The sequence below is a fragment of the Schistocerca cancellata genome, chromosome 4 (genome assembly GCF_023864275.1).
Source record: "Schistocerca cancellata isolate TAMUIC-IGC-003103 chromosome 4, iqSchCanc2.1, whole genome shotgun sequence".
Taxonomy (NCBI): Eukaryota; Metazoa; Arthropoda; class Insecta; order Orthoptera; family Acrididae; genus Schistocerca; species Schistocerca cancellata.
The window spans coordinates 585,514,625-585,541,193 of record NC_064629.1 but is presented as its reverse complement, the minus strand read 5'-3'; the positions used below and the strand labels follow the sequence as shown (position 1 = coordinate 585,541,193).

General features: G+C 43.7%; 1 protein-coding gene and 1 non-coding gene across 2 annotated transcripts in view; both read left to right on the top strand.

Annotated features, from left to right (window-relative positions):
• The window catches only part of LOC126184524 (uncharacterized), a 260,194-nt gene extending 239,693 nt beyond the window's left edge, over nt 1-20,501 (top strand). Inside the window, exon 3 of the mRNA XM_049926924.1 lies at nt 18,437-20,501. Coding sequence (XP_049782881.1) covers nt 18,442-20,109 — 1,668 coding nt within the window. The 5' untranslated portion in view covers nt 18,437-18,441 and the 3' untranslated portion in view covers nt 20,110-20,501. The remainder of the gene's footprint in view (nt 1-18,436) is intronic.
• A 4,236-nt stretch (nt 20,502-24,737) lies between these two features.
• Trnas-cga (transfer RNA serine (anticodon CGA)) lies at nt 24,738-24,812 on the top strand. The gene has a single exon. It is a non-coding gene; the product is annotated as a tRNA-Ser (tRNA).
• The last annotated feature ends 1,757 nt before the right edge of the window (nt 24,813-26,569 follow it).

The following is a 26,569-nucleotide window of genomic DNA, read 5'->3' as shown; positions in this document are numbered from 1 at the left end:
AGTTTTACCAGTCTGGGACTCGTCCCAACTAGGGTTAATAAGAGATCGAGAAGATCCTACGTAGGGCAGCGTGTTTCGTCATCGGATCCGTTCGTCGGCGCAGCAGCTATTCGAAAATCGTGAGCTTATGCTCCAAGAAGTCGGACACCATATTACTTCTTCCCGCATACGTCTCCCGGAGTGACTACGATGAGAAAGTCAGAAATTAGATCTCGTACGGAGCTTCACCGAGGATAATTTTCCGCACTCGTCGTTCGTGAACGGAACTGAAAAAGGAGAGAAAAAGAGAGACAAGGGTGGTATCGGCAGTGCCCGCTTGCGGAATACAGATGAGGATAAAGAAGTGGAGCCTGTGTTGGTGGCTGTCTTCTCACAGGGATTTTCTCACCCACGGGAGAAAGTAAGCCAACAATGGCGTTAAGCGACAATTGCGGATTCTGCGCAGAGCTGTGAGTTGTCGCGTATCGTGGCCGCGTGTGCGCAAGTATAAATAATGAAAGCACCTTCGCCCCGGCGCATAGCCGTCGCCGGTTGTTTAACGTCCGCGGCATGCACGAGCGCGACCCGCCGCCGCGTGGGACGAGCGCACATGCGTGGCGTATCGCGAGATGGCGCGTAATCAGATGCGTGCTCGTCTGGCGGCTCGCTTATCTTACACTTCCCACTGCATTCTTCGCGCCAGAAGGCGGCAGAGAACACACGGGAGTCAGTTAAGGTGCTCCTGACTGCTTGCACGTCGATCTGCATCCTCAGATCACTTGTCTGCACGCCGGATTTCTATCATGTATGTATGTATGTATGTGTGTTTCACTGATTTGTGGAAGTTGGTCACGAAAAGAATTCATCTGTGTACGATTTCCTGTAGAAGTCGTCTGCCCCATTATGGTTAAGCTTCGGCTGTAAATCTGTGCAAGATTAGCCATTAGATGGGGTAGGATGTTCTATACATCGGGTCACTGCTGTGTGTGTGTGTGTGTGTGTGTGTGTGTGTGTGTGTGTGTGTGTGTGAGGGGGCTGCTTTCTTTGTTACTTTGTGTAGTGGAAAGACACAAAATTCAATCAGTGTAATCAAAGGAGAGTCGTCTGAGTGGGGAGAAATCACGTATGGGGTTGCCCAAGGTTCGGTCTTAGTTCCGCTATTTTTCCTCATATATGTAAGCGATCTTGGAGCCAACATGCAATAAGCAGAATTAGTTTCTTTTTTTTTTTTTCGGATGAATCAATCGAAGCATACCTATAGCAACAGAAGAAATTGTAAACAATTTTCAGAAAAGTATCATCGGCTGGTTTTCTGCGAATGTTTCGAAAAGACGCAACCTACTGATTTCCGCACATCTAGACGTACTACACCAATGATAAGTGTAAGACATGGTGGCGGAATAATAAATAGGGTGAAAACTTCAAAAATTTTGGGTGTCCATATTGATGAGAATTCAAACTGGAAGAAGCATACTTTGAAACACCTAAAACAATTTAATACGGTCACACTTGAATTTAAAATTGTGGCAAATCTTGCGCAGAGACAAACCAGTGAGTTGTCATATTTTGCATATATTCATTCAATAATCTCATAAGAATGAATGTTCTGCGGTAACTCATCTTTAAAAAAAGAAGTCTTCATTCGGCTGGTCCCGGCGGAGGTTCGAGTCCTCCCTCGGGGATGGCTGTGTGTGTTTGTCCTTAGGATAATTTAGGTTAAGTAGTGTGTAAGCTTAGGGACTGATGACCTTAGCAGTTAAGTCCCATAAGATTTCACACACATTTGAACTTTTTTTTTTTTTGAGGTCTTCATTGCTCAAAAACATGCTGTAAGAACAATACGTGCTCACCCACGTCTTGTAGACATCTCTGTATGAAATCAGGAATTATGATTACTGCTTAATTGCGGGTTTATTCCTACATGAAGTTCGTTGAAAATAAAACTCTGCTGTTAGACAGGAGAAAGATGTATATAATTACAGTACCAGAATAAAAAATGACATTCAGGACTATACATTAAGTACAAAAAGACGTGCACAATGCTACAACCGAAATTTCTGCTCATTTACCCATTGATATAAAATATCCGACCAAGTAAAATTTGAGAACGAAAACAAACTAAAACGTTTCTCCTTGAGAAATTAGTCTATTTCGTAGAATAATTTCTGCCATTGTGACGTGTAAAAGGTGCTTGTTAGGAATTATTGACATCTAGTCTATATATTTTTAAAAAAATGGTCAGTGTGTAGCATATTTACAAATTAATTTCTTATTTGACAGTAAAATAACTCATTGCACACCATTACGATTTAACGTACAAATGATGCGTGGAACATGACTGACAAAGCACCCTAACCGTATGCACTTGTATTAGTGAAACTGCAGGTGTTATGTGACATTGTCCTCTGAAATCTCTTACTTTTATGCTAAAGGGCTATAACTGTTGATCTGTTGAAATGACTCGTGTAACGTACGTTGAACATTCGATCCTGCAAACTATCCTCGCTCCCATTATCCTTTTTGCCACTCTCGTATTATCATTATTTATTCACTGCGTTCTCACAAACAGCCGTTTCTAAGTGTCAGCGTAGACTACTATTATTTTAGAGGGCCGGGCCAGATTATAGTTTGTACTTCTCAATTGGGTTTCCCCTATTTTTTCCCCCCTTTCCTGGAGACTCGTGGAGGCAGCCAGTGACTATTCTTTCAAGAATGAGGATTAATTCCTTACCTTCATCCGCGTGTGGCACGTTGTTGTCTGATTTCAAGACAACAGTTGACTGTACACACACACACACACACACACACACACACACACACACACACACACACATTGTTTTCTTTTCTTCACTAAAAAAAAAATTTGCTTTCTGACGAGACTGCTGTGTGATCTGTTTCTCCAAGCCGCTGCACGTCGCCCAGAAATCTTCCTGTTTGGTCGTATCAGATCGCAAGACTTACGTGTGACCACACAGTGCAGGCTTTCATGGCCGGTGACAAATGTTTTGTGGGAATCGGGTCGTTGTCTTTATGCCCCTAATGTTCCATCTGCTTCTGTGGCGGACATCCTTGGTGGCTATAAAGATGAAGTTAGTTGCCGGCCTATGTGGCCGAGAGGTTCTAAGCACTACAGTGTGGAACCGCGCGACCTCTACGTTCGCAGGTTCGAATCTTGTTGTGATGGTGAGGCAAGGGATATTATGAAAGGCATGTAGGGTGTCTATTTGGTCCACTCCTCTTTCCAGCGATCAACTAAGCTGAAGGCATTTCCAAATTTTTTTTCACTCATTTAGGGGTGGATGTCTGTATTGCAATTTGGTTCCCTCACTGACTGTGTTGTCTTCGTGGATTTGTGGAAAATGATTGTTCATCTTTCTGAGTTCTCTAATGAATTATTTCGCTCGTCGCAGATGGGGAGCAGCTATATTGCTTAGTGCGAGTATCTAGAGGGTGGGGTTGCCTTTGTTGTGCCTGTAATATGGTGCATAGTACAATTTAGTTGGACGCCGAAGCAGCTAGTGCGAGTATTGTTAGCTATAGCAGTGGACTGTATTCGCTACCGGGTGGACTGGATCTAAAATTAAAGTTCGCAGCGTGGCGTCTGAAGACACCCATAAAGTGCCGGCAAATTTCTGCAATGTACTCTCCACAATGGTGGTGACTCTTTAAGTCCCCGAGATTGTTGGGTAGAGATGGATGTTTAACTGCTGTTTTGGCGAGGTACAGATGGGAGGCTTGTAGACGTTAACGCTGGTGACGTAGCCAATCCTCAGTTACTTCACGAATATGGTTGTCAGTAGAAATGGCAATAGGACGCATTTTCAATATTTGATCCCACATGTGTCGCTACGCCATAAGGTCGGTTGTATGTGGCACCCAGTAAATCAGTCAGATGTTTTGCCCCTTCAAGTGTCTTCTTCGGATTCAGCATGTCTCCCTTCTGTGGCGACCAGGCCTCTGTCGTTGTACTTAAAATTTTTCGTGGGATTTAACATTTAGCTGTACTTATTTCCTCTAACTAAGAGGATCCGAGCTTCCTAATAAGATGGTCCTTACGAAATTCGTGAGCTGAAATCCTGTCGCGACATGTGACGTAAGTGCCAGGCGATATCAAAGATGGATTGAGGCCAGTTGTGCTATTTCATTTAGTATTATCCGGGTTACACGTGCAGTAGTCTACTACGAAAGCGAACTGCCCTCGATCCTCATAAAATAGCTCTACTCAGACGAAGATCGAGGAAGAAATTTCTTGCATGGTCACTTCAGCTGACTTGCAGCATTAGATTGCTGAGTGTTCTTTTTCGACTAATGTGTTGCGTTGTGAGATACTCCGCATGTATCGGCATTTGTGTCGTAGGATAGACATAATCAATGCTGCTACTTAAAAGTGACTCATTCTGTGTTTTATGTAAAGACAGTGAACTATGCAACGTTAAATGCAAAGAAATTGTTTTGAATCAGACTACTTCATTCTAAAGTTATGGCTCGTAATTGTGATATTAACGCTCGTATGGGGGAATGGAACGTAAAACTTTCGGGCTGGGACACGGTACGGCGGTTCTCTGCTTATCATTTGACGGTAGGTTGGGCGAGTTTCTAAGAGCTGGCGAACCCAGTAGGCGTGCGGAATTGGACTCCAGTATGTTAAAACACTGGCCCAAGATAATGAATCTGTCGAGGGTCCTGTGTCTGTAGTGGGGACAAAGACGGAGCTGGGTGATTTGCATAACAGAACTTAATTGTGCTAACGTAAACCCTACTGAAAACCTGTAGACGGAGAAGGGAGGAAGCCTCGTCGACGATGTGGGTTTTAGAGAAAGAGCAGGAACTAGGTTTGGAGAAGTAAATCAGCCTAATGGAAGGAAAACCAAAGATGCGTAACAGACTTGACAGTGACTGACAGTAATTCAGGATGACTTTCGGAACTTCGCTTTATTTTCCTGTGATGCTGTGTCACAACATAGCTATTTTTCTCCATTTTGTAGAATCTCTTTTTCGCAAAATGGAGACGGTAATTGATGCCGAAAGTATTTGTAGAAGCAATAAACAAGCGAAGAAAGGACACGCAACGCGCAATGAATCGCCAAAGTATTTTATTAAATAATATTATGTCTTCGCTATATTTATTCCGTATTCCATACTTTTGAAGTCGGCTTAAAATGTGATTGGAGGTGCGCGAATGAGTGCCATACTACAAATCTGGGGTGTCCTTAGCTCATTAAAGTAAATTTCATCTCGGGCCATACAACAAAGGTGCACTGTAGTTCAGTTGTCACGTTAAACTGAAGGTCACTCCGACTGTTTTCGTTAATCGTACCTCATCTGAAAGAAAAGCAAGGCCAGATCACCTTCAGTAGCACGACGTGTAGTAACGAGATGTGACATCAGATTCTTCACATTATCTGCTTTACAAAGAAAGACACAATATTCTCGCAAGATGAGATTACACACTTTCATTCGCGTTTCACCCAGCTGATTGGCACATTGAGCCACCAAGACATCAAGCTAGTAATTGCGACAACCTGAAATTTTGCCCCAATTTTTTTCCATGACCACACTCCATACCCTCTTTAACTACAGGACTACTAAAAATCATTCATTCGTTTCTCAAAGTTCTATATTTTCCAAATTATTGCGTGTACAAATGCGATTGCTGAATGAATAGAACCGAAAGCACAGAGTTTGCGTTGTGCCCACCAGTTAGCGTTACGATTGCACTGCCTTGACAAAATAGCGACAAAACAAGAAAAGAGTTTTTGTGTTAGAAAATGCGACGAGATGTTTATATGTTACAACAGTGCAGCGTGTATTAAGAAGGAATCTTGGAAAATAACCGCCATGTAAACAGAGCATTGTGCATTGCTATCGACAATTTAGCGACCCTGATTGTCTCTGTAAACTGAAAAACACCTGTCGACCAAGCGCGCTACATGCAACCGTGACGCGGTTGAGGGACAGTTTCGTTCGCAGTCCAAAAAAATCAACGGTCCGCGCAAGGCACGAACATGCAATGCGCCTGGAAACTGCGGAAGATTTTGCGACGGCGGCTACATTTAAAATCACACCGTCTGCAGCCCGTACAAGAATTAAAACCGGAAGGTTATGGCCGGTGCCTACAATTTTGCATCACAGTACAGGAGCACTTGAGAATGAACATTTCGTCTTTATTCGGTGACGAAGCAACCTTCAATTTATGTTAATCACCACAATGTGAAAGAGTGGGGAATTGAAAATTCGCATTAAATTGTGGCGCATGAAAGAGATTCGCCGAAGGTCACGATTTTTTGTACACTGTTACAGACGAAGCCGCATGGGCCGTTTGTCTTCTGGGAGAAGACTGTGACGGGTAGCTCTTACCTTAATATGTTTCAGTTGTTTTCCACAACTGGCTCCTGGTTCAGAGAATTTCATCCCCTCATTGGAGCATCGATGTTGGTCGCTACCCAAACGAGTAAGTTGAGAATCGCTGGATTGGACGTAGTGGTAAACATAATAGTTTTGTTCCTTTTGTTGCCCCACCCCAACCCACCCTCTTCTCATCGCCAGACCTTAGGCCTTGTGACTTTCCTACACCAAGGACCGTGTTTACATACCCCGACTGCCAAGAACACTTGAATAGCATGTGTAGCTAATGTTCCAAAATCCCGCGCATAAAGACAGGATTTCCCCGTGCTTATTGATGGTGGTAGGGTCAAGTGTTCCGGATAGCCCTTTGGCTACGGACCATTTGTATACCCTACAGAAGGATCGTCTTAGTGTCACTATCCTATAGTAAAGGTTCAAAGTGTGAATATTAAACACTTTCTCCTGCTTAGGCAAATGCAGCAAATCGGTTGATTCTTTTTGCATTTGATGTGCTGTGCGGTGGACTTCATGGAAATTATGGAGGCACCATTAGTTCATGGGCGGTTCCTCGGAAAACGCCACAAAAAGGGTATTTTTGCTATATTTTCGCCGTCACCAGCGGACAAAAGCCCAGCCGAAGACTCTACGACGGCTGTGCACAGAAAATGACTGAAATTTTTATGATATATTCCTGAGATCCCGATCCCAAACAACGTTGAAAATTTTCTTCGCATCTTCATCAGTTTCCGAGGTATAGGGGTTCAAAGTTACTCTGCTCGTACATGTAAAACATGCTGGTATAATCCGGTGTGAGGAGAAAACATACTTTATAAAGTGACTGAGAACCACATGTTGTAATACTGAAGCACATGCATAATTGTTTTGCACGTAAAACTAGTCCTGCGTTTCACATAAGTAAACTATCTAAATTCTACTCACGAATACACTTCTTTTCCTATTACTTACATGCTCTGCTGCAGGAGGGAAAAAAGGAACCAGCAGAAAAATGCTCCTGTTGGAGCACAAAAAATGCGAACGTGTTCCTCTTTATTTAAGAGATTCTGACTGAAATGTGGGGTACCGGCTGCCGCATTCTACCTTAAACACCTTCAAAAAATTTTCCAAAGATTTTGACATACTGACACATTTACACCTCTTTATGCTGTGCAAGCATACAGTGGCAGTGGCAGTGGCAGAGAGACAGAAAAACGTAATAAACAGTGGAAGATAGTAGACAGTGGTTGTGGTATAGAAACAGCGAAGGAGATAATGGCAGTGAGAGACAGAAAGAGGAGCACAATGGCAATGGAACATAATTGACAGTGACAGAACGGTACTAGGAAAAGGGTGAAAGTGTCGGCGCCAAAGAGGGGGGAGGGGGGGGGGGAAGAAACAAAGTGGCAGTTGGTGAGAGCTAGTAATAATGTGTGTGTCTATGAGAATCGACAACAAGGAAGAGGTACAGCAGCAGTAGGAAAGAACGAATTATATATTAGCAGTAACAGACAGTAAGAGGAGACAGTGACAGAGAGACGAGACTAGTAGTAGTAGTAGTAGTAGTAGTAGTAGTAGTAGTAACAGAGGAGTCTGTGGCTGTAACACAGGAGACAATGTCAGAGAGACGCAGATGGATAATGACAACGAATATGGATGGATGGATGGATGGGTGAGTGAGTGAGTGAGTTAGTGAGTGAGTGAGGGTAGTTGAGAGTGGATGGCTATGAACGACTTACAGCGATGGACTAGTGGGTGTGACTGAGTTACAGTTAAGGGATTTTGTGGAAGTTTGAGGTCAGAAAAAAAGCGAGTATGTTTGCATGCCAAGATTTTAAATATTTTTAAAGGTGCCGAGGACCTTAGAATGAGGCAGCTAGCATCTCCACTTCTCAGTCTGTCTTCCAATAAACAGGAACATAATCAAATATTTCGAGCTCTGATAGCATTTTTTTCTTTCCGCTGGTAACGTAAGGAAAGAACTTGACTACTGCTTGAACGTGTGTCTAGTGATCGGAGAAGCACTCACAGAACATTTGTAGAGTGCGAAGTACAAATGTGGTTAGTTTCAGGTTTCATTCGTGCATCAATCGTATTCGTAGATGTGATACCTTCGAAATCGAATGGCTCATTTATAACAGCTCTGTGCTTTCCGTTTGAAGAAAGCGTATATCCTGCAGATTACGTCTCCCGCTTACTTCCGCAGAATTTATCACTTATCACCACAATCAGCGACGACACCTCGCAACAAATGGAATCGAAATTCACTAATCAACTCGCTACTATCACGTTTAATAGTTGCATTAGCTACGGCATTCACAGCACAGCGCTCAGAACATGGTGAACGCTCATTGGCTGTCGGAGCATACGTGACGTACACTATGTGATCAAAAGTATCTGGACACCTGGCTGAAAATGACTTTCGAGGCGCCTTCCATCGGTAATGCTGGAATTCAATATGGTGTTGGGCCACCCTTAGCCTTGATGACAGCTTCCACTCTCGCAGGCATACGTTCAATCAGGCGCTGGAAGGTTTCTTGGGGAATGTCAGCCCATTCTTCACGGAGGCCTGGCACAAAGTCAGCGTTCCAAAACATCCCAAAGGTGTTCTGTAGGATTCAGGTCAGGATTCTGTGCAGACCAGTCCATTACACGGATGTTACTGTCGTGTAACCACTCCGCCACAGGCCGTGCATAATGGACAGGTGATCGATCGTTTTGAAAGATGCAATCGCCATCCCCGAATTGCTCTTCTACAGTGGGAAGCAAAAAGGTGCTTAAAACATCAATGTAGGCCTGTGCTGTGATAGTTCCACGTAAAACAACAAGGGGTACGAGCTCCCTCCACGAAAAACACGACCACACCGGCCACCGTCTCCGAATTTTACTGTTGGCTCTACACACGCTGGCAAATGACGTTCGCCGCGCATAGTGGCCGCATGGTTTGAGGTGCCATGTTATGGATTGCGCGGCCCTTCCCGCCGGAGATTCGCGTCCTCCCTCGGGCATGGGTGTTTTTTTTTCTTTTTTGCAAAAGTTAGTTTAAGGTAATTTAAGTAGTGTGTAAGTCTAGGGACCGATGACCTCAGCAGTTTGGTCCCTTAGGAATTCACACACATTTCATCATTGTTTAGATGACGTTCACTGGGCATTCGCCATTGTCACATCGTGCCATCGGATCGCCACATTGTGTACCGTGATTCGTCACTCCACACAACGTTATTCCACTGTTCAGTCGTCCAATCCTTACGCTCCTTACGTCAAGCGAGGCGTCGTTTGGTATTTACCGGCGTGATGTGTGGGTTATGAGCAGCCGCCCGCCCATGAAATCTGTTCTCTCCTCCCGCCTAACGGTCACAGTCCTTGCAGTGGATCCGGATGCAGTTTGGAATTCCTGTGTGATGGTCTGGATAGATGTCTGCCTATTTCACATTACGACAGTCTTCAAATGTCGGCGGTCTCTGACAGTTAACAGACGAGGTCGGCCTGTACGCTATTGTGCTGTACGTGTCCCTTCGTTTCCATTTCACTAACACATCGGAAACAGTGGACCTAGGGGTGTTTAGGAATGTGGAAATCTCGCGCACAGACACATGACCCAAGTGGCGCCCAATCACCTGAATACGTTCGAAGTCAGTGAGTTCCATGGAGAGCCCCATTTTGATCTCTGACGGTGTCTAATAACTACTGAGGTCGCTGATACGGAGTACGTGGCAGTAGGTGGCAGCGCAATGCACCTAATATGAAGAACGTATGTTTTTGGGGGTGTCCGGATACTTTTGATCACATAGTGTAGGTGCGCAGAACAAGCCTAAACTCAACCGCCATCGTTCGCGACTTCAACTGTAGCTTGAAAGATGATTCGAGCTCTCGCGAAGCCCTTCCTTTGCTTGTATTCTGCAAGGCTGACATAAACATGTCTGTACTCGTGGCACCCTCAGTGATAATTTTTGTTGTTTACTTCTGCCATAACGTATCTCTGAGCCTAAAATGCTGTAGTCCTTGCAATGCATATCATTCTGCAAGAACTTGCTAACTAGACAGCTGGTCTTACTGTTTCTTAGTTTAGTACCCATGACAGTTATTCAGTTATAAATCTTTTCGTTCGCAGCCCGCTATAAAAATGCTTCTGAATACAAGTGGAAGAATTTTAACCTGCCATTTGGAATCTTACATAAATCAGAAACCAAACACAAGAAGTAACGCAAATAATTTCCTTTGTGACGTTGTCAGAAGAAGTGACTAAATGTGATCATAGGTTTTCTCGGCGTGATTGGTGGCGAGCTTCCGGGTCTTCTGCCGAGTTGTTAACATTGTATGCACAATATTTCGATGACCGTCCCATTCGTCTTCGTGAGGTACCTCTTGTTTCGCTGTTTTGTGTTCACGCTGCCTGGTCTCCTACCAGACTCTGAACTATAGTTGGCCTCTGGCCACTAATTATAGCCGAGTTCGATTCTCGTCGCCTGCTAAGTTCTTTGATGCTCTTTCGTTTTACAGAGATCGCAGTGATACTCTGTGAAACGCAATTTCTCTCAGCGTTTTCCTTGCTCCGGTGCATGTAATGCTCGGCGAGATCCTTATAAAGTGAGTGACAGACCCGAAGTGAAACCTCCGCCCCTGTTTATTAGTTTCCCTGACGCCTTTATTTCGAGAGACTTCTTAATTATGCTGGCCCATAAACTTGGCGTTTGCGCCACCATACTGGCTTCATCCTATTTCAGTTCGTGACTGGATTCTAGGCAGAGCGATATACACCCGTATTTCGAAGACCTAGATCAGTTGTAGTCAACCTAGTCCCTGCCGCCCACTGGTAGGCGTTCCAGCTTTCAAGGTGGGCGGCAGACGGCATGGATTTTAAACATACTTTCATTAGCGTTCCATAAAATTTGGATATAAATTATTTGGTAAGTAATTACTATTACATGCTCTAATTTACTGTAACTCTGCTTTATAAATTTTATGAACTTACTTCCCTACCATATAAATCACCATTACTGTGGAACTGACGGGCAATTGGAAAATTTTACTACTAGCAAAGGTAAAGAAGTGCGCGGTAGGTAAAAGTGCTTGACCACCCCTGACCTAGATAGTCTAACGTTGCAAAGAAAACTTTTGATCTTACAAGTTAGCTGAAGGGAGTGAAATACACTGGATGTCATGTTACAGTAGAAGTCTGCAAATCTCTCCAGATATTGTGCCAGCATAATGTAGATATGCGATTTTTGGTTTATTTTCCTCGGTCTCTGTCTCAAAAACGTGAAGATTTCCTGGAACATTTAAACTCTGTCTATAGCAATGTAAAACCCACCATGGAACTTGAAAAAGAGCCACGTACATTTCCTCGACGTATTAAGAGAAGAACGAATTCCCCGGGTCACTGTGTATATAGAAAACATTCGCACACTGACCGCTGTCTCAATGCCTCGAGTCATCACTATCGGTCACAAAGAAATTGAATGACAAATACTGCGTTCATAGAGCTCTAACACTTCCAGACAAGGAGAGTCTCGCAAATGAATTAAATAACGTAAAAATAGTGTTCCTATGGAATAACTGCTCGTACTGTTAAACTGAGAGGGTGTTGGAGTCAAAATCAAGAACGGTTGAGGAATAGGCTGAGACAGAGACAGAGGAAGAGAAGTCAAAAATGGCTTACCTACCTTATTCTGGCCCAACATTCCGAAAAGATCAGTTGACTTCTATTGGAACATGACGTCCCATGTATTTTGCTCCCTTCAGCAAAAATAAAAGCGTTCTTTGTAATGTTGGAGACGAAGTAGGTCTCGACAACCGGGTGTGTATCGCATTCCATGCGAAAGTGACACGAATTATATGGGGCACACTAAGAGAACAGTCGAAGGGAGACGCATGAAACGTCAGCGGCACAGCAGAGTGAAACAACCGAGCAAATCAGCTGTCGCTATGCAGTGGCTCGAATATAATCGCGAAATGGGATATGATGGGATCAGTATCGTGGCGCAACCACCAGGTTTCTGAGACAGCATAATCAAGGAGTCTATCGAAATAAAGATGTCGGAAAACTAATAAATAGGGACGGAGGTTTCAATTTAAAGGGGTTTGGGGAAAAAAAACTACCCCTGCCGGTGTGGCCAAGCGTTTCTGGGCGCTTCAGTCTGGAACTGCGCGACCGCTACGGTCGCAGGTTCGAATCCTGCCTCGGGCATGGATGTGTGTGGTGTCCTTAGGTTAGTTAGGTTTAAGTAGTTCTAAGTTCTAGGGGACTGAGGACCTCAGAAGTTTAGTCCCATAGTGCTCAGAGCCATTTGCACCATTTTTGAAACACCGTGAAGCACACCATTAACTGACTAGGTGTGAAATCTTCACGGTCGCGCTTCTAAACTTTGTTAAGGTGCAATTTTCAGTGCCAAAACTAAAAACTGTTGCTTAACAGAAATCGCAGTTATCAATCTATTATGCTAAACATAAATTCCACGATTGACGCTGTTCCTAACCATAATTTTGTACTCCCAGTTACATGTTCGAGTATTCCGTTAGTTTTGTAGGTATTAGTGCATCTTCTATTTTTGTAGTCGTGTAATACATCGTGTACATCTGTTTCAACTAAAATGTATGTTGCATTCCTAGGTTTTTCCGATGATTGACAGTTTGTGAAAGAAATCACGAAAAGTTTTTTTTTTCAGGAAAAGGAGGGTTATTTGTGCTTAGCATTTTTTTTATATACTAGTCCATAGCATACAGAAAGAGGAGCGATAAATAAACTCTCAGAACCGAATACAGCTTCTCTACTAACAGCTATTAGTCAAGTCAGCGAAGATTGTCCAGGAAAATTGCACTTTTGTAATCCTCATTTAGATAAATCTTTCGTTTTTATGTTCACTTTTATAGCTTTCCGTTGCAGGAAGATTTGCGAAAAGTGCTTCCGGAAGACAGTAATTAAAACGTAATGTGAATAATCAGTAAAGGACCCTGCTTGAAAAATGCTGTAAATATCGCTGTTGGGTGTTTCTTCGTACCTGGGAGACCCTTCAGTGGTAGTACTAAACCCACTGGGGAGAAACGGGGAAACAGTTACTTCACAATAATAGCATGCTTCAGCTGCATCATTATTATATGTGTAGGAAAGAGTTAATGTTGTAATTAGTCCCAGTACATTCGCTGATGGTGCGCAGGAAGGTGGTGTCACTATATGCTGCCATTGTCATTGTGTGTACCAGAAAATAATAATTCTTGTAATAGTAAAAGGCCTCTGTGCGTAACTTAAAGGCACGCCCTTAAAATTCAAATAGTCTCTCGTACCATCTTCCATCGGAGTTAAATATTTTTTTGGCTACCTCGGTGTGACAATGCAATCAACAAATAAATCATGCAGCCCTTCCCTGGGTCTTTCCTTTCTTCCGCCAGTCTAAGCTCGGTAAAGGCTCCTCACCAACGAGTACTAAAAAAAGAAACGGTTGGAGGCGATAGTCTTCTAAGCTGCCACCTTCTTGGGTTGGTTAATCATAAGATTGTCAATGAATGTGTGTACCATTTTCTTTTCGAAAGAGACAGATTTGTGTGGTTGTTCCATGTTAAGTCAAACCCGATGGATATTACGAGGTATTTGACAGCCATGGAGGAATCCAGTGATGAAAGAAATTTCAACTCAGCGCCCCCCTCCCCCAGTCCCACCCCCCCTTGCTAATTGGTAATTACGGCCATCTACTCTACTCTACACACACACACACACACACACACACACACACACACACACACACCCCGGGTTCCCAAACTGTAGTTCAAATGGATACCTAATTTACCTTGTAGACAAGTTCTCTTACGCACTTAACTTTAACATAAGTTGTATATTGTTTTTTGCAGATGGTGAGTTCAAAGTCCTAAATTTTCACGTAAATGTAAATTCACTTCCGCTTAAGTCCTAATTTTTTTTAATTCGACGAAGTTTTTCAAAGTTGACTATTCTAACACTTAATCATACATTCATAATTTGGACGATGTTGATGTTAAATTCGAGTTTTTTCCACATCAAAGATCATCTTATCGATACTTCTAGAAAATGTGTTATTACTCACAGGAATTGATTTCATCCTGGGACACATAAGTCAGGCCTCAGCATATTAATGGTAACTGATGGTAATAAATTTTTACGACTGTTCCCCATGTTGCGCTATTAATAATGAGATTTTGTAGGAGATCTTTGTCAGCACTGAGAATTAAGTTTCTCAGACTTCAGTTTTAATGCATGAAAAATGCTTTCCCACGTCGTCAGAGTGCAAATTTCCAAGCTGATCAATTAGTCTGTAAAACATCATAGCTTCATTTCAAAAAGTCTTTCAGGAACTGAGGTGAACTGATAGTTGTCCATTTTAGGCGAATCCGTGTTTTAATTCCAATATTGTCAACGTTACCTTTTCTAAGGTATTTTGAGAAAATGTGGTTGCAAAATACTCCGGTTGTTTGGTTAACTAGACGCTGTAGATTTTCAGTGCTAAGCCGAATATAGACGCAACGTACAACAACATAGTTTCATCAGTCTTCATACTGACTCTTCCCCGCTGCTAAATAGGTGGTCAGTGTCAACAGGGTTCGTGGAACTCCAGTGTCGGCGCTTTGCCTTGGTCAAACTTGTCCACTTCGTGCACGCGTACTAACCCAAAGACATTCCAGTGGCTTGTGGTAGTTATTTAAATTCACCTCCATTCTTTCGGTCAGTAACAGAAAGAACAGTCAAACACAAGACACTCCCTTTTCGTTACAAGCCTCATCATCCCCTCCCCACGTCGGGTTACCCCTTTCATTCCACCGTCCTTTCAAGACGTGAAGACTGTATCTCCTCCCGATCGACAACGAAGGCTTAGCCCTACGGGCTGTCAGATGGTCGTCCCTTCTTTCGTGTCGTTTCTGGTGTCCATCTGAAAAACATGAAAAAAAATTTAGGTTAATATGTTACAAGAACATGTTACCTGTCAGCGAGGTATGACCACCTGATAGCATAATGGGGGTACGTTCTTGGGTGCAATGTGGAGACGTCTCTTCCGCAACTCCCTACATTTCCTTTAGAAATCATTGATCGATTACCTACACCTCTCCTGGATGTGAGGTATTTCGGTTACCTGTGAGTTCCGCCGTCAGGAAATCCAGTGGTAGGTGCAGTGTGAGTTTGAGATCGCGATTTTAGTCGATAAGTGTGTATGAGCCGGGTTTCCTCGGACGACAGCTGCTTAATACAAACCTTGGCTTCGTAGCAGTAAAATTTCGCGGTTCTATTGGGCGGACACTATCTGGACATGTATTAGTAGACATTAGTATAGGTGGTATCCACCGATCGTCTTGATTGCCGCTTGAACTCTGCTGAGGACACTTTAATGAGGTATCTGAATATCTGTGGTGGAATGACAGCACATCCTTCCTCATGATCCGAAACCAGGGAAGTTAGTGATGTTGGATGCTAGGGTCTTGAGCTAAATCGACGTTCTGACACATCGTAAATGTGTTCCATTGGATTCAAGTTGAGACTCAGAGCATTCCAGTCCATTTCAGGACTGTTATTGCCCGCCGGCCGGAGTGGCCGAGTGGTTCTAGGCGCTACAGTCTGCAACCGCGCGACCGCTACGGTCGCAGGTTCGAATCCTGCGTCTGGCATGGATGTGTGTGATGTCCTTAGGTTAGTTAGGTTTAAGTAGTTCTAGGGGACTGATAACCTCAGCAGTTACGTCCCATAGTGCTCCGAGCCATTTGAACCATTTCATAGCCTCATCGGTGCTGCTTCATGGAAGGGTACACTGTCATGCTGACGCAAGCAGTCATCGTTTCCGATCTGTTGCCGACCTGTACATACTACACATCCTTACACATTTAGCGTTTTCTTAAGCCCAATAATGGGACCACACCCAAACCACGAAAAACACCCCCATGCTGTAAGTCGACCTCCTCTGTACTTCACTGTTGGCACTACATGTGATGGCAGTTAACGTTCTCCATGCATTTTTCAAACCTAAACGTTGGTCAACATTGTCTACAGAAATGTGTGGTTTGCGAGAAGCTGCTCGACCATTGTACCGCATCCTTTTTAACTCCATGGGCACAGTCACAGCGGTAGCTAGACTGCTGGTAGAACTCTGAAACTCTAGAGAGATTCCTCCATCTGATTTCATGTGTTCCTTTTTTCCTCCTTTCTGCACAACCACCCTCCGCATTTCTCAACGGTCGCTGTCCAACAGTACATCTGCCTGGCTCTTGGTTTAGCTGTGATTGTTACTTTTCATTTCCACTTCAGAATAAAATCACCAACTTTCGGCTTAGACACCTTCAGAAGGGGTGATATGTTCCTCATGGATTTGTTATTCAGATGACATCCAACGCCTAGTCCACGTTCAAAGTGATTGAGCTCTCTTAGCCAGCCCATTCTGATGTTTCTGCTTCTTTACTGACGCCACAATACTCCCCGCCTCTCCATAATGGCGTGCTCGCCTCTCGTGACATGTAGTGATCAGTTCTGCATTACAGTGTAGTGTCCAGATGTTTTGCATCATATAATGTAAGTGGTGACACCGTCGCACCTCTTCTTTCCACTATGTCTCCGACGTGCTGGCGCTGTGATGGATGCCTGCCGAGCAACTCTCACCTCGTCAAGTACACTACTGGCCATTAAAATTGCTACACCACGACGACGACGTACTACATACGCCAAATTTAATCGACAGGAATAAGATGCTGTGATATGGAAACGATCAGCTTTTCAGAGCATTCACACAAGGTTGGCGCCGTTGGCGACACCTACAACGTGCTGATATGAGGAAAGTTTCCAACCGATTTCTCATACACAAACAGCAGTTGACAGGCGTTGTCTGGTGAAACGTTGTTGTGATGCCTCGTGTAAGGAGGAGAAATGCGTACCATCACGTTTCCGACTTTGATAAAAGTCGGATTGTAGCCCTTCGCGATTGCGGTTTATCGTATCGCGACTTTGCTGCTAGCGTTGGCCGAGTTCCAATGACTGTTAGCAGAATATGGAATTGGTGGGTTCAGGAGGGTAATACGGAACGCCGTGCTGGATCCCAGCGGCCTCGTATCACTAGCAGTCGAGATGACAGGCATCTTATCCACATGGCTGTAACGGATCGTGCAGTCACGTCTCGATCTCTGAGTCAACAGATGGGGACGTTTGCAAGACGACGACCATCTGCACGAACCGTTCGACGACGTTTGCAGCAGCATGGACTACCAGCTGTGACACCATGGCTGCGGTTACCCTTGACGCTGCATCACAGACAGGAGCGCCTGCGATGGTGTACTCAACGACGAACCTGGGTGCACGAATGGCAAAACGTCATTTTTTCGGATGAATCCAGGTTCTGTTTACAGCATCATGATGGTCGCATCCGTGTTTGGCGACATTGCGGTGAACGCACATTGGAAGCTTGTATTAGTCATCGCCATACTGGCGGATCACCCAGCGTGATGGTATGGGGTGACATTGATTACACGTCTCTGTCACCTCTTATTCGCATTGACGGCACTGTGAACTGTGGACGTTACATTTCAGATGTGTTACGATCCGTGGTTCTACCCTTCATTCGATCCCTGCGAAACCCTACATTTCAGCAGGATAATGCACGACCGCATGTTGCAGGTCCTGTACGGGCCTTTCTGGATACAGAAAATGTTCGACTGCTGCCCTGGCCAGCCCATTCTTCAGATGTCTCACCAATTGAAAACGTCTGTTCAATGGTGGCCGAGCAACTGGCTCGTCACAATACGCCAGTCACTACTCTTGATGATCTGTGGTATCGTGTTGAAGCTGCATGGACAGCTGTACCTGTACACGGCATCCAAGCTCTGTTTGACTAAATGCCCAGGCGTATCAAGGCCGTTATTACGGCCAGATGTGGTTGTTCTGGGTACTGATTTCTCAGGATCTATGCACCCAAATTGCGTGAAAATGTAATCACATGTCAGTTGTAGAATAATATATTTGTCCAATGAATACCCGTTTATCATCTGCATTTCTTCTTGGAGTAGCAATTTTAATGGCCAGTAGTACAGATAATGCTCACGTAAAGAACCACAACAGTAACCAAAACTTATCGCCTGTTTCTCTTTTTGTAATGCTGTGATTTGTTGTTGTTGTCGGCAGGCGCTATGAAGTCGATGTGGGCGTGCCGGTCGGTGCGGCGGCTGGTGGTGGCGCTGGTGGCGTGGGGCCTGGCGCTGGTGGCGGTGCTGCAGCTGACGTCGGACGCGGGCGGCGCGTCGCGGCCCGTGCTGTCGGGGCCCAGCCGGCTGCTGCTGCACAAGATGGCGGACGCGCGCACGGCGCGCTCGGAGCTCACCACGCAGCTCAACGCCACGGCCGACCAGCTGGACGCGCTCGTCAGCCTCGAGCCGCTCGTCGACAAGTCGGCTGCCTGGTCCGAGGCGCGCATCGTCCAGGAGGTGCAGCGCCAGATCCCCAGCCTACCCATCGCCTACTGGAACCGCCACAAGAACAAAGCCATGTACTACAAGAACGAGAGCTGCGCCAAGTTCCCCAGTATCTTCGAGCTCGAGTTCAACAACGTGTACTGGCAGACGCTGCAGACGAGCAACGGTAGCTTCCAGCTGTACGGTGCCTATTACGACGTGCGCAGGTTCAGCAGGATCGGTCCGGCCGTCCGTATCCTGGGAATGATAAACAGGATAGAGCCCACCGTCAAGACTTACTGCCAGTTCTGGTTCGAGTCTCAGAAGGAGCCAGTGTTCGTCAAGACTCTGGAGTACAAGTACGTATGGTACAGGAAGTGGGGCAATTACAAACAAGGTATCTACCAGCCGTACTTAATAGCGTGCCAAATTCCGCACAAGTTCCACAAGGAGGTGCCCGCCTCCGTATCCCTCGTCGAGAAGTTGTGCGACACCGCCACGAACAACCTGAGGGTCATCTACGACCGGCCGGAGAAGAAGAAAGACTTCGCAGTCTGCGTCAAGGGGCTGGACTTCCTTCACGAGGACCTGTCCGTCAGGCTAGTGGAGTGGATCGAACTGCTGGGCATCCTGGGTGCGGACAAGATCTTCTTCTACGAGCTGCAAGTGCACCCCAACATCAGCAAAGTGCTGCGTTACTACGAGAAGCAGGGTCGCGTTAGCGTCACGCCACTGACTCTACCCGGCGGCCAGCCCAATGTGCCCGGCTTCCAGCACATGTATCTGGTGCGCAAGGTAAACCACAAGCGCCAGAACGAGCTGATTCCCTACAACGACTGTCTCTACAAGAACTTGTATACGTACAAGTACATAGCGTTGCTGGACGTGGACGAAGTCATCATGCCCATCAACACTGCCTCGTGGAGGGAGCTCATGGACATCGTCGAGCGCAAGTCATTAGAAATCAGAAACGAAACGAGGGCATCCTACAACGTCAGGAACGTGTATTTCCTGGACGACCTGATCCACAATCACGGCTGGTTCAAGAACATTCCGAAGTACATGCACATGCTGCAGCACGTGTACCGCAGCAAGAACTTCACGAAGCCGAACCAGTACGTGAAGTGCTTCCACAACCCGGAGCGCGCGCTCACGCTGCACAACCACTTCCCGCTGGCGTGCCTCGCTTCCGGCTGCACCTCCTACTCCATAGACACTGCCGACGCGCAGCTGCAGCACTACAGGGCCGACTGCGTCAAGACCCTCAAGAAGACTTGCACCGAGTACAGGAAGAACAGTGTCATTGACACTACTATTTGGAAATACAAAGACAAGCTGATCCGTAGAGCTACCGAGACCCTGAGGAATCTCGGTTTCTTCGACATTGGCAGCAACAGTATTAAGTAATTCTGTTAAGTCTGCGTGTAATTTATTTTTCCGCGATGAAATATTTTGCGTATGGAGTGAACGCAGTGTGTTTGCGTGTGAACTTGAGTTTTTTGACTTTCCTCTTTGATGCTCCATGCGCGACGGTTTTGTGCTACCCGAAGTGGCGCACTGCGCACTGTCATGTACTTAAGTGAACTTGTGTTCGTGTGCGACTAACTTTTTTTCGTTTTCCTGCAAAAGATTATGGACTGAGATTGATTCCTATTTATCGACGGCAGTGTGAAAGCAGCTTATTTTTTCGCTCGCATTTACATGCGAGAAACGCATTTATTTTTCTTCTTCGTTGAATAAAGTCGATGAAATAAACGATGTATTTTTTCTCTTGTGAAATAAAAGCGCAGCAGCTTGCAGTAACAATTTTCTAATACTTTTTGTAACCTCAGTAACAGATTCCCTTGTTGCTTCATTACCAGTAGAAATTACCTCACTCAGCACTTCCTGAGTCCAAAGCTTGTTTTACATGTTGAGGACATGAAATTGTTACAGTACTGCTAAAGCATTAATAAAATACACACAGAGATTAACAACAAACAATCAGTTACAGAGGAAATTCAACAAAATACAGACGGAAAGCAGTAACAATAAAAATACAGGGATTAACATGTAAACAAGAATTTATGAAATCTAGAAAGGAGATAGACCAGTATCCTAATGCTACAGCTGTAATAGTGCTGCAGATATTTTCTTTGATGAAAATCGAACTATTCGTGTTTCTGAATTTTTGGCATTATTTTCTAACGTAGGTTCAAAAAATGGCTCTGAGCACTATGCGACTTAACTTCTGAGGTCATCAGTCGCCTAGAACTTAGAACTAATTAAACCTAACTAACCGAAGGACATCACACACATCCATTCCCGAGGCAGGATTCGAACCTGCGACCGTAGCGGTCGCTCGGCTCCAGACAGTAGCGCCTAGAACCGCACGGCCACTCCGGCCGGCTCTAACGTAATCCTACTGTTAATTTTTTGAATACTTCTATGTTACATCACACTGTTTTCTCTTTCTTTAAACATGACTTAGTACTACAAAACTCTCACAGGTGGCACAGCCAGAAAATAAATTAGCAGGTAATTTATATTCTACTTACAAGGCATAACGATTTAGATACACAACACGTTTTCGGCATGTCAGCGGTTTAAATTCTGTTCTGTTTTTAGGTTTAGTTCGCTGTGAGATTTTATTGATACAAGGCTAGGTTAGCGGCATTTCTGCCATGTTTTTATCTAGATCTTGTAAGAAAAGTGAAAGAAAGAGTGCTAAGACGCCTTAAATGCATTTAAAAATTGCAATCATTTCTGTTTTGTATTTTAGAATATTAGGTTTCTCGTTCATATTCCGCAGAGTTTGCTGATCACGACTGTAAAATACAGGTTCTATGAATAGAAAGAAAAACCGTACACGGCTCATTCTAATTTTGTTGACGAATTTCTTGATTTGAACCATCATCAGACTCGAGAAATGCCCTCCATTTTAAGTTACGATTTTGGTACGAATCGGAATTCGTCCCAGAGTTCTCACTGGATTTTAACGTTTTGAACGACTGGCTGCTTTCTGCTCTCTGATAGCGATAAGAGTGGTCAGCCAGCGATGTTCACCTGGGGAAAGCTTTTGCCTTTATCCAACAAATTTTCATTACCTGAAGCAGTGGTCTTTTGTTAAATTTATCACAATTTTATTTAAATGTGAGGTCATGTGCATGTGCGTGCTTGGTGGCACGCACGTTCACGCATAATTTTGTTAGTTTTATTATACTAATGATTTTAATAATTTACAAAACACTAGTTTTCTTCAGTCACATTTTTGTTCCAGTGTTCATTGACACGAAGAGTCACGGTAGCATACTGCATCATCAGATGCCTAACTATTATTTATACGTCAATTATTATATTACACATTCCCGGGAAGTGCACAAGAATTTTGCTGGTTGTGTCTGCGAGGTTATATTCCGAGATATTATTGTTCTTGTCCAGGAATATGCATTTTAGTTTACACGATTTTTGTGCGTTGTATGATTTAAATAATGTCAAGATATTTTTGCTTAGATGTAGTGGGAATATATCCTCACTTGGCGCTCACACATCACTACCACTTCACAATTTCTCCTAAAGTTTTTCACAGTGGCGTGGCTAGAGCGTGGCAGATTCAACTGCTGAGACAATAGGTACACTGTGGCTACAGATACTTTTGTAAAGGTATGTCTACATAATTTTACTTATCCAGCGTGGTTTTCAGTGTTCTTTTCCAAAAGATATTTTCTCATTATTGATAGGACAAGTACTGTTAAGCATCTATACTGTTAATTGTACAAGCATTCGCTAAAACCGAAATTTGCACACAATGACATCTTAAACATGCAAAACAAAAAGAATGACATAGGTCCGCTATGATAAGACTCCGTCAGAGGAGCGCGATGTGACAATAGGCACAGTTGAGAGGTTTGTATGGTGGTACATAGACCGCACGTCTACAGCATCCTACCATTATCAGAGTTTACATGTCGGCTGGCTGGTGCATGATTGCGACTTCTTTGCTCCATCGAGAGGCAGGTGGGAGGCTAGTGCTAAGACCCTCCAGCCTCTCTCTCTCTCTCTCTCTCTCTCTCTCTCTCTCTCTCTGCCTCTGCGTCAGTGCGTCAAATCAGCGATCTGTTTGCAAGTTTTCAGTTTATCCTCAATTTGCGTCATTTTAAAATTATTGACCTCTTTCCTTTCTCCCCATTATTCTTGACGGTTCCTGTTTATTCCTCATATTTCCCCCCACTGCTACGAGTAAACTGAAGATTCCTAGGTGCCTCAGGATGTGTCCTGTGGATTGGTTCATTCTTTTAGTCGTATGGTGCCATAACTTCCTTTTCTTTCCAATTAGATTCAGTACCTCCTAATCAGTTACCTTATCTTCCCATCTGCTCTTATGCAATCTGCGGTAGCATCATATTTCAAAACTTCAATTTTCTTCTTGTTTGAAAATACCTTCAGAAAAGACTCCACCACTTAAATTTGTGTTCGATGTTATTAATTTTTTTTTTTATGAAGAGCTTTCCTTGGCTTAGCCAGTCTGTGTTTTATATCCCCTTCACTTCGGCTATTAATGGCTTTTGTTATGCACAAACAGCAAAACTCACCTAATATTTCTAGTGTGTCATTGCCTAAACTAACTTCTTCACCATTGTGTGACTGATTAAATTAAGTTTCATTACCCTTGTTTTACTTTAGTTGGTATTTCTCTTATAACCTCTTTCAAAGGCACTAGACATCCGTTCAACCGCTCTTCAGAGTACTTTGTCTTCTCTGAATGCATTACAATGTCGTCAGCAAACCTCAAGGTTTTAATTTCTTCTCCCTGTAATTAAATCCGTTTCCAAATTTTTCTACTTCCTTTGCTGATAGCTCAATGTACACATGGAATAACATAGGGGATAGGTTACAACCCTGCTCACTTCCTTCTCAAATACTATTTCCCTTTCATGTCTTTAGACTGTGACAATTACAATCTGATTCTTGTACTTGATGTAGATACTCTTACACTTCCTAAATTTTATCTCTGCTGTCTTCAGAATTCGTGTGTGTATTCCAGTCAACGTTGTCAAAAATTTTCTCTGCGTCGACAAATGCTGTAGACAAATGCTATAAACAAAAGTTTGTCTTTCTTTCTTTCTTTCTTTCTTTCTTCAACCTGTCCTCTATATGACAGGTAAGGTGAACCAGAACTCCGCTGACAAACTCTGAGACGTGGAAGTGTGAACCAAAACCAGAAAAAAATCCAGTTACCATGGGCCCTAGAATGCCTCCCGTAAAGAGCTACGAGCACTTGTTCAGAAGAGACACGTCTCGTAGTAGCAAATATGTAGTGCCGAGAACTCTTTAAGTATACACTTTGGAGCACGTTTACTGGACAGTTTTGTTCTTGTTTTAGTCCATACTACAACCTCTGAAAGTTTGTCGGTGGTGTTCTGGTTCACCCAATTTATCATTGGACATGACTTCTGAATCACCATGTATATTCCATCCACCTTTTAGCCTTCCCTTCTTTGCTTGGTACCGGCTTGCCATGTGATCTATTAAGATTCATACAAGTGCCTCTCTCTTTTCGAAAGACCTCTTTAATTTTCCTACAGGCGGCATCTACGTTTTTTACAGTCATGCATGTTTCTAAAACTTCACATTCTTCCTCTAGCGACAGCTACTTCATCACTTCATCACTTCGCACTTCGTCAGTCTCATTTGGTTTTATTTGCTGTAGTTTTATATTTTCTGTTTTCGTCAGATAAATTAAATATCTCCTGTGCTATCCAAGGATTTCTACTGGCAAGGGGACAGCGCCTACCCGTCGTCACCGATTTCGTCCAAATTTATAGTAGGTCACCTTGACCAAATAACGTCACGTACAACTTTAACACCGCCCAAGTAATTTCGTGTAATCGTACTAGGCAGCGCTTGTGGAACGTATGGGTCTGTACTGTGATGCCAACGAGCCGCAGAAAAATGTATTAAAACTTCTCAATCACCCTTCATCCCAACGTCACGCACACCATTGTGCCAAGCAACTGAACGGCTGCTGTTATATTAAGGTAAGCATTATTGGTTGGTGCTTGGGTAGCTCAGTTGGTAGAGCACTTGCCCGCGAAAGGCAAAGGCCCCGAGTTCGAGTCTCGGCCCGGCACACAGTTTTAATCTGCCAGGAAGTTTCATATCAGCGCACACTCCGCTGCAGAGTGAAAAATCTCGTTCTGGATTATTGGTTGTTTTTGCCGCTGTATTAATGAATAACTATATAAAACTATACATTTCTGTGATCAGTCAAGGTCTCCTTTAAGGTTACAAAACTTAATTCTTAAGAGTTATTTGTAATACACAGGGTGAATCACTAACTATTGCCACCAAGAATCACTCGGAAAGTATGATAGGAGCTGATGAAAAGTTTGTGGGACAAAAGTTGCATGGGACTATGGGGGCCATTATATGACGTTGGTTTTTTGTTGCTAGGTGGGGTCGCTTCAGAGATATGAAGGCATTTTTTTTATTTTTTAATGAGATGCTGTAGTTTGATATTTTTTCTGATAACGGCTATCGAGAGGAATTCAATGATGTGTAACAGTAAGGTGTTTGAAAGTCAACAGTCACAAACAAGAATCAGCTGAGGAAATTGTAAATAATGTCTTCAGAAAATTATTAAGATGTTCTCAGCAAATAGAGCTGTGGCCGAGCTGTTCTATGCGCTTCAGTTCGGTGGTGGTGGTGGTGGTGGTGGTTAGTGTTTAACGTCCCGTCGACAACGAGGTCATTAGAGACGGAGCGCAAGCTCGGATGAGGGAAGGATTGGGAAGGAAATCGGCCGTGCCCTTTCAAAGGAACCATCCCGGCATTTGCCTGAAACGATTTAGGGAAATCACGGAAAACCTAAATCAGGATGGCCGGAGACGGGATTGAACCGTCGTCCTCCCGAATGCGAGTCCAGTGTGCTAACCACTGCGCCACCTCGCTCGGTGCTTCAGTTCGGAACCGCGCTGCTGCTACGGTCGCAGGTTCGAATCCTGCCTCGGGCATGGATGTGTGCGATGTTCTTAGGTTAGTTAGGTTTAAGTAGTTCTAAGTATAGGGGACTGATGATCTCAGATGTTAAGTCCCATAGTGCTTAGAGCCATTTGAACCATTTCTGCAAATAGAATCTCACTAAATTTTAAGAAGAGACAGTATATACAACTCTGTACAGAAATGGCATAACACCATTGATAAATATAGACTTTGAACATGCGTCTGTTGCTAACGCAGAAATTCAAAATTTCTGGATATGTGCATTGATGAGAAATTGAATTGGAAGAAAGACATCGACGATCTGCTGAAATGGTTAGGTTCAGCTACTTATGCTATTATGGTTATTGCAAATTTTGGTGACAACCATATCAGTAAATTGGCCTACTGTGCCTATTTTCATTCACTACTTTCACATGGCATCACATTTTGGGGTAATTTATCATTAAGAGAAAAAGTATTAATTGCACAAAAACGTGTAATCAGAATAATAGCTGGAGATCACCCAAGATCACCTTGTAGACATTTATTTAAGGAACTCGGGATATTCACAGTACCTTCGCAATACATATATTATTCACTTATGAAATTTGTTATTAATTACCTGTCCCAATTCAAAAGTAATAGCGAAGTGCTCAGCTACAACATTAGAAGAAAGGATGGTCTTCACTATTCTGGGTTAAATCTGACTTTGGCTCTGAAAGGGGTGAATTATGCTGCCACAAAAGAATCTTTCGTCATTTGCCAAATAGCATTAAAAGTCTGACAGCCAACTAACATTTAAAAACAAACAAAAAAAATTCAGAATATTTCCTTCAACTCAATAGATGAATTTTTAGATATGAAGTAGTAACTGCACACAAAATAATTAATTTTTTAAAGTAAACTT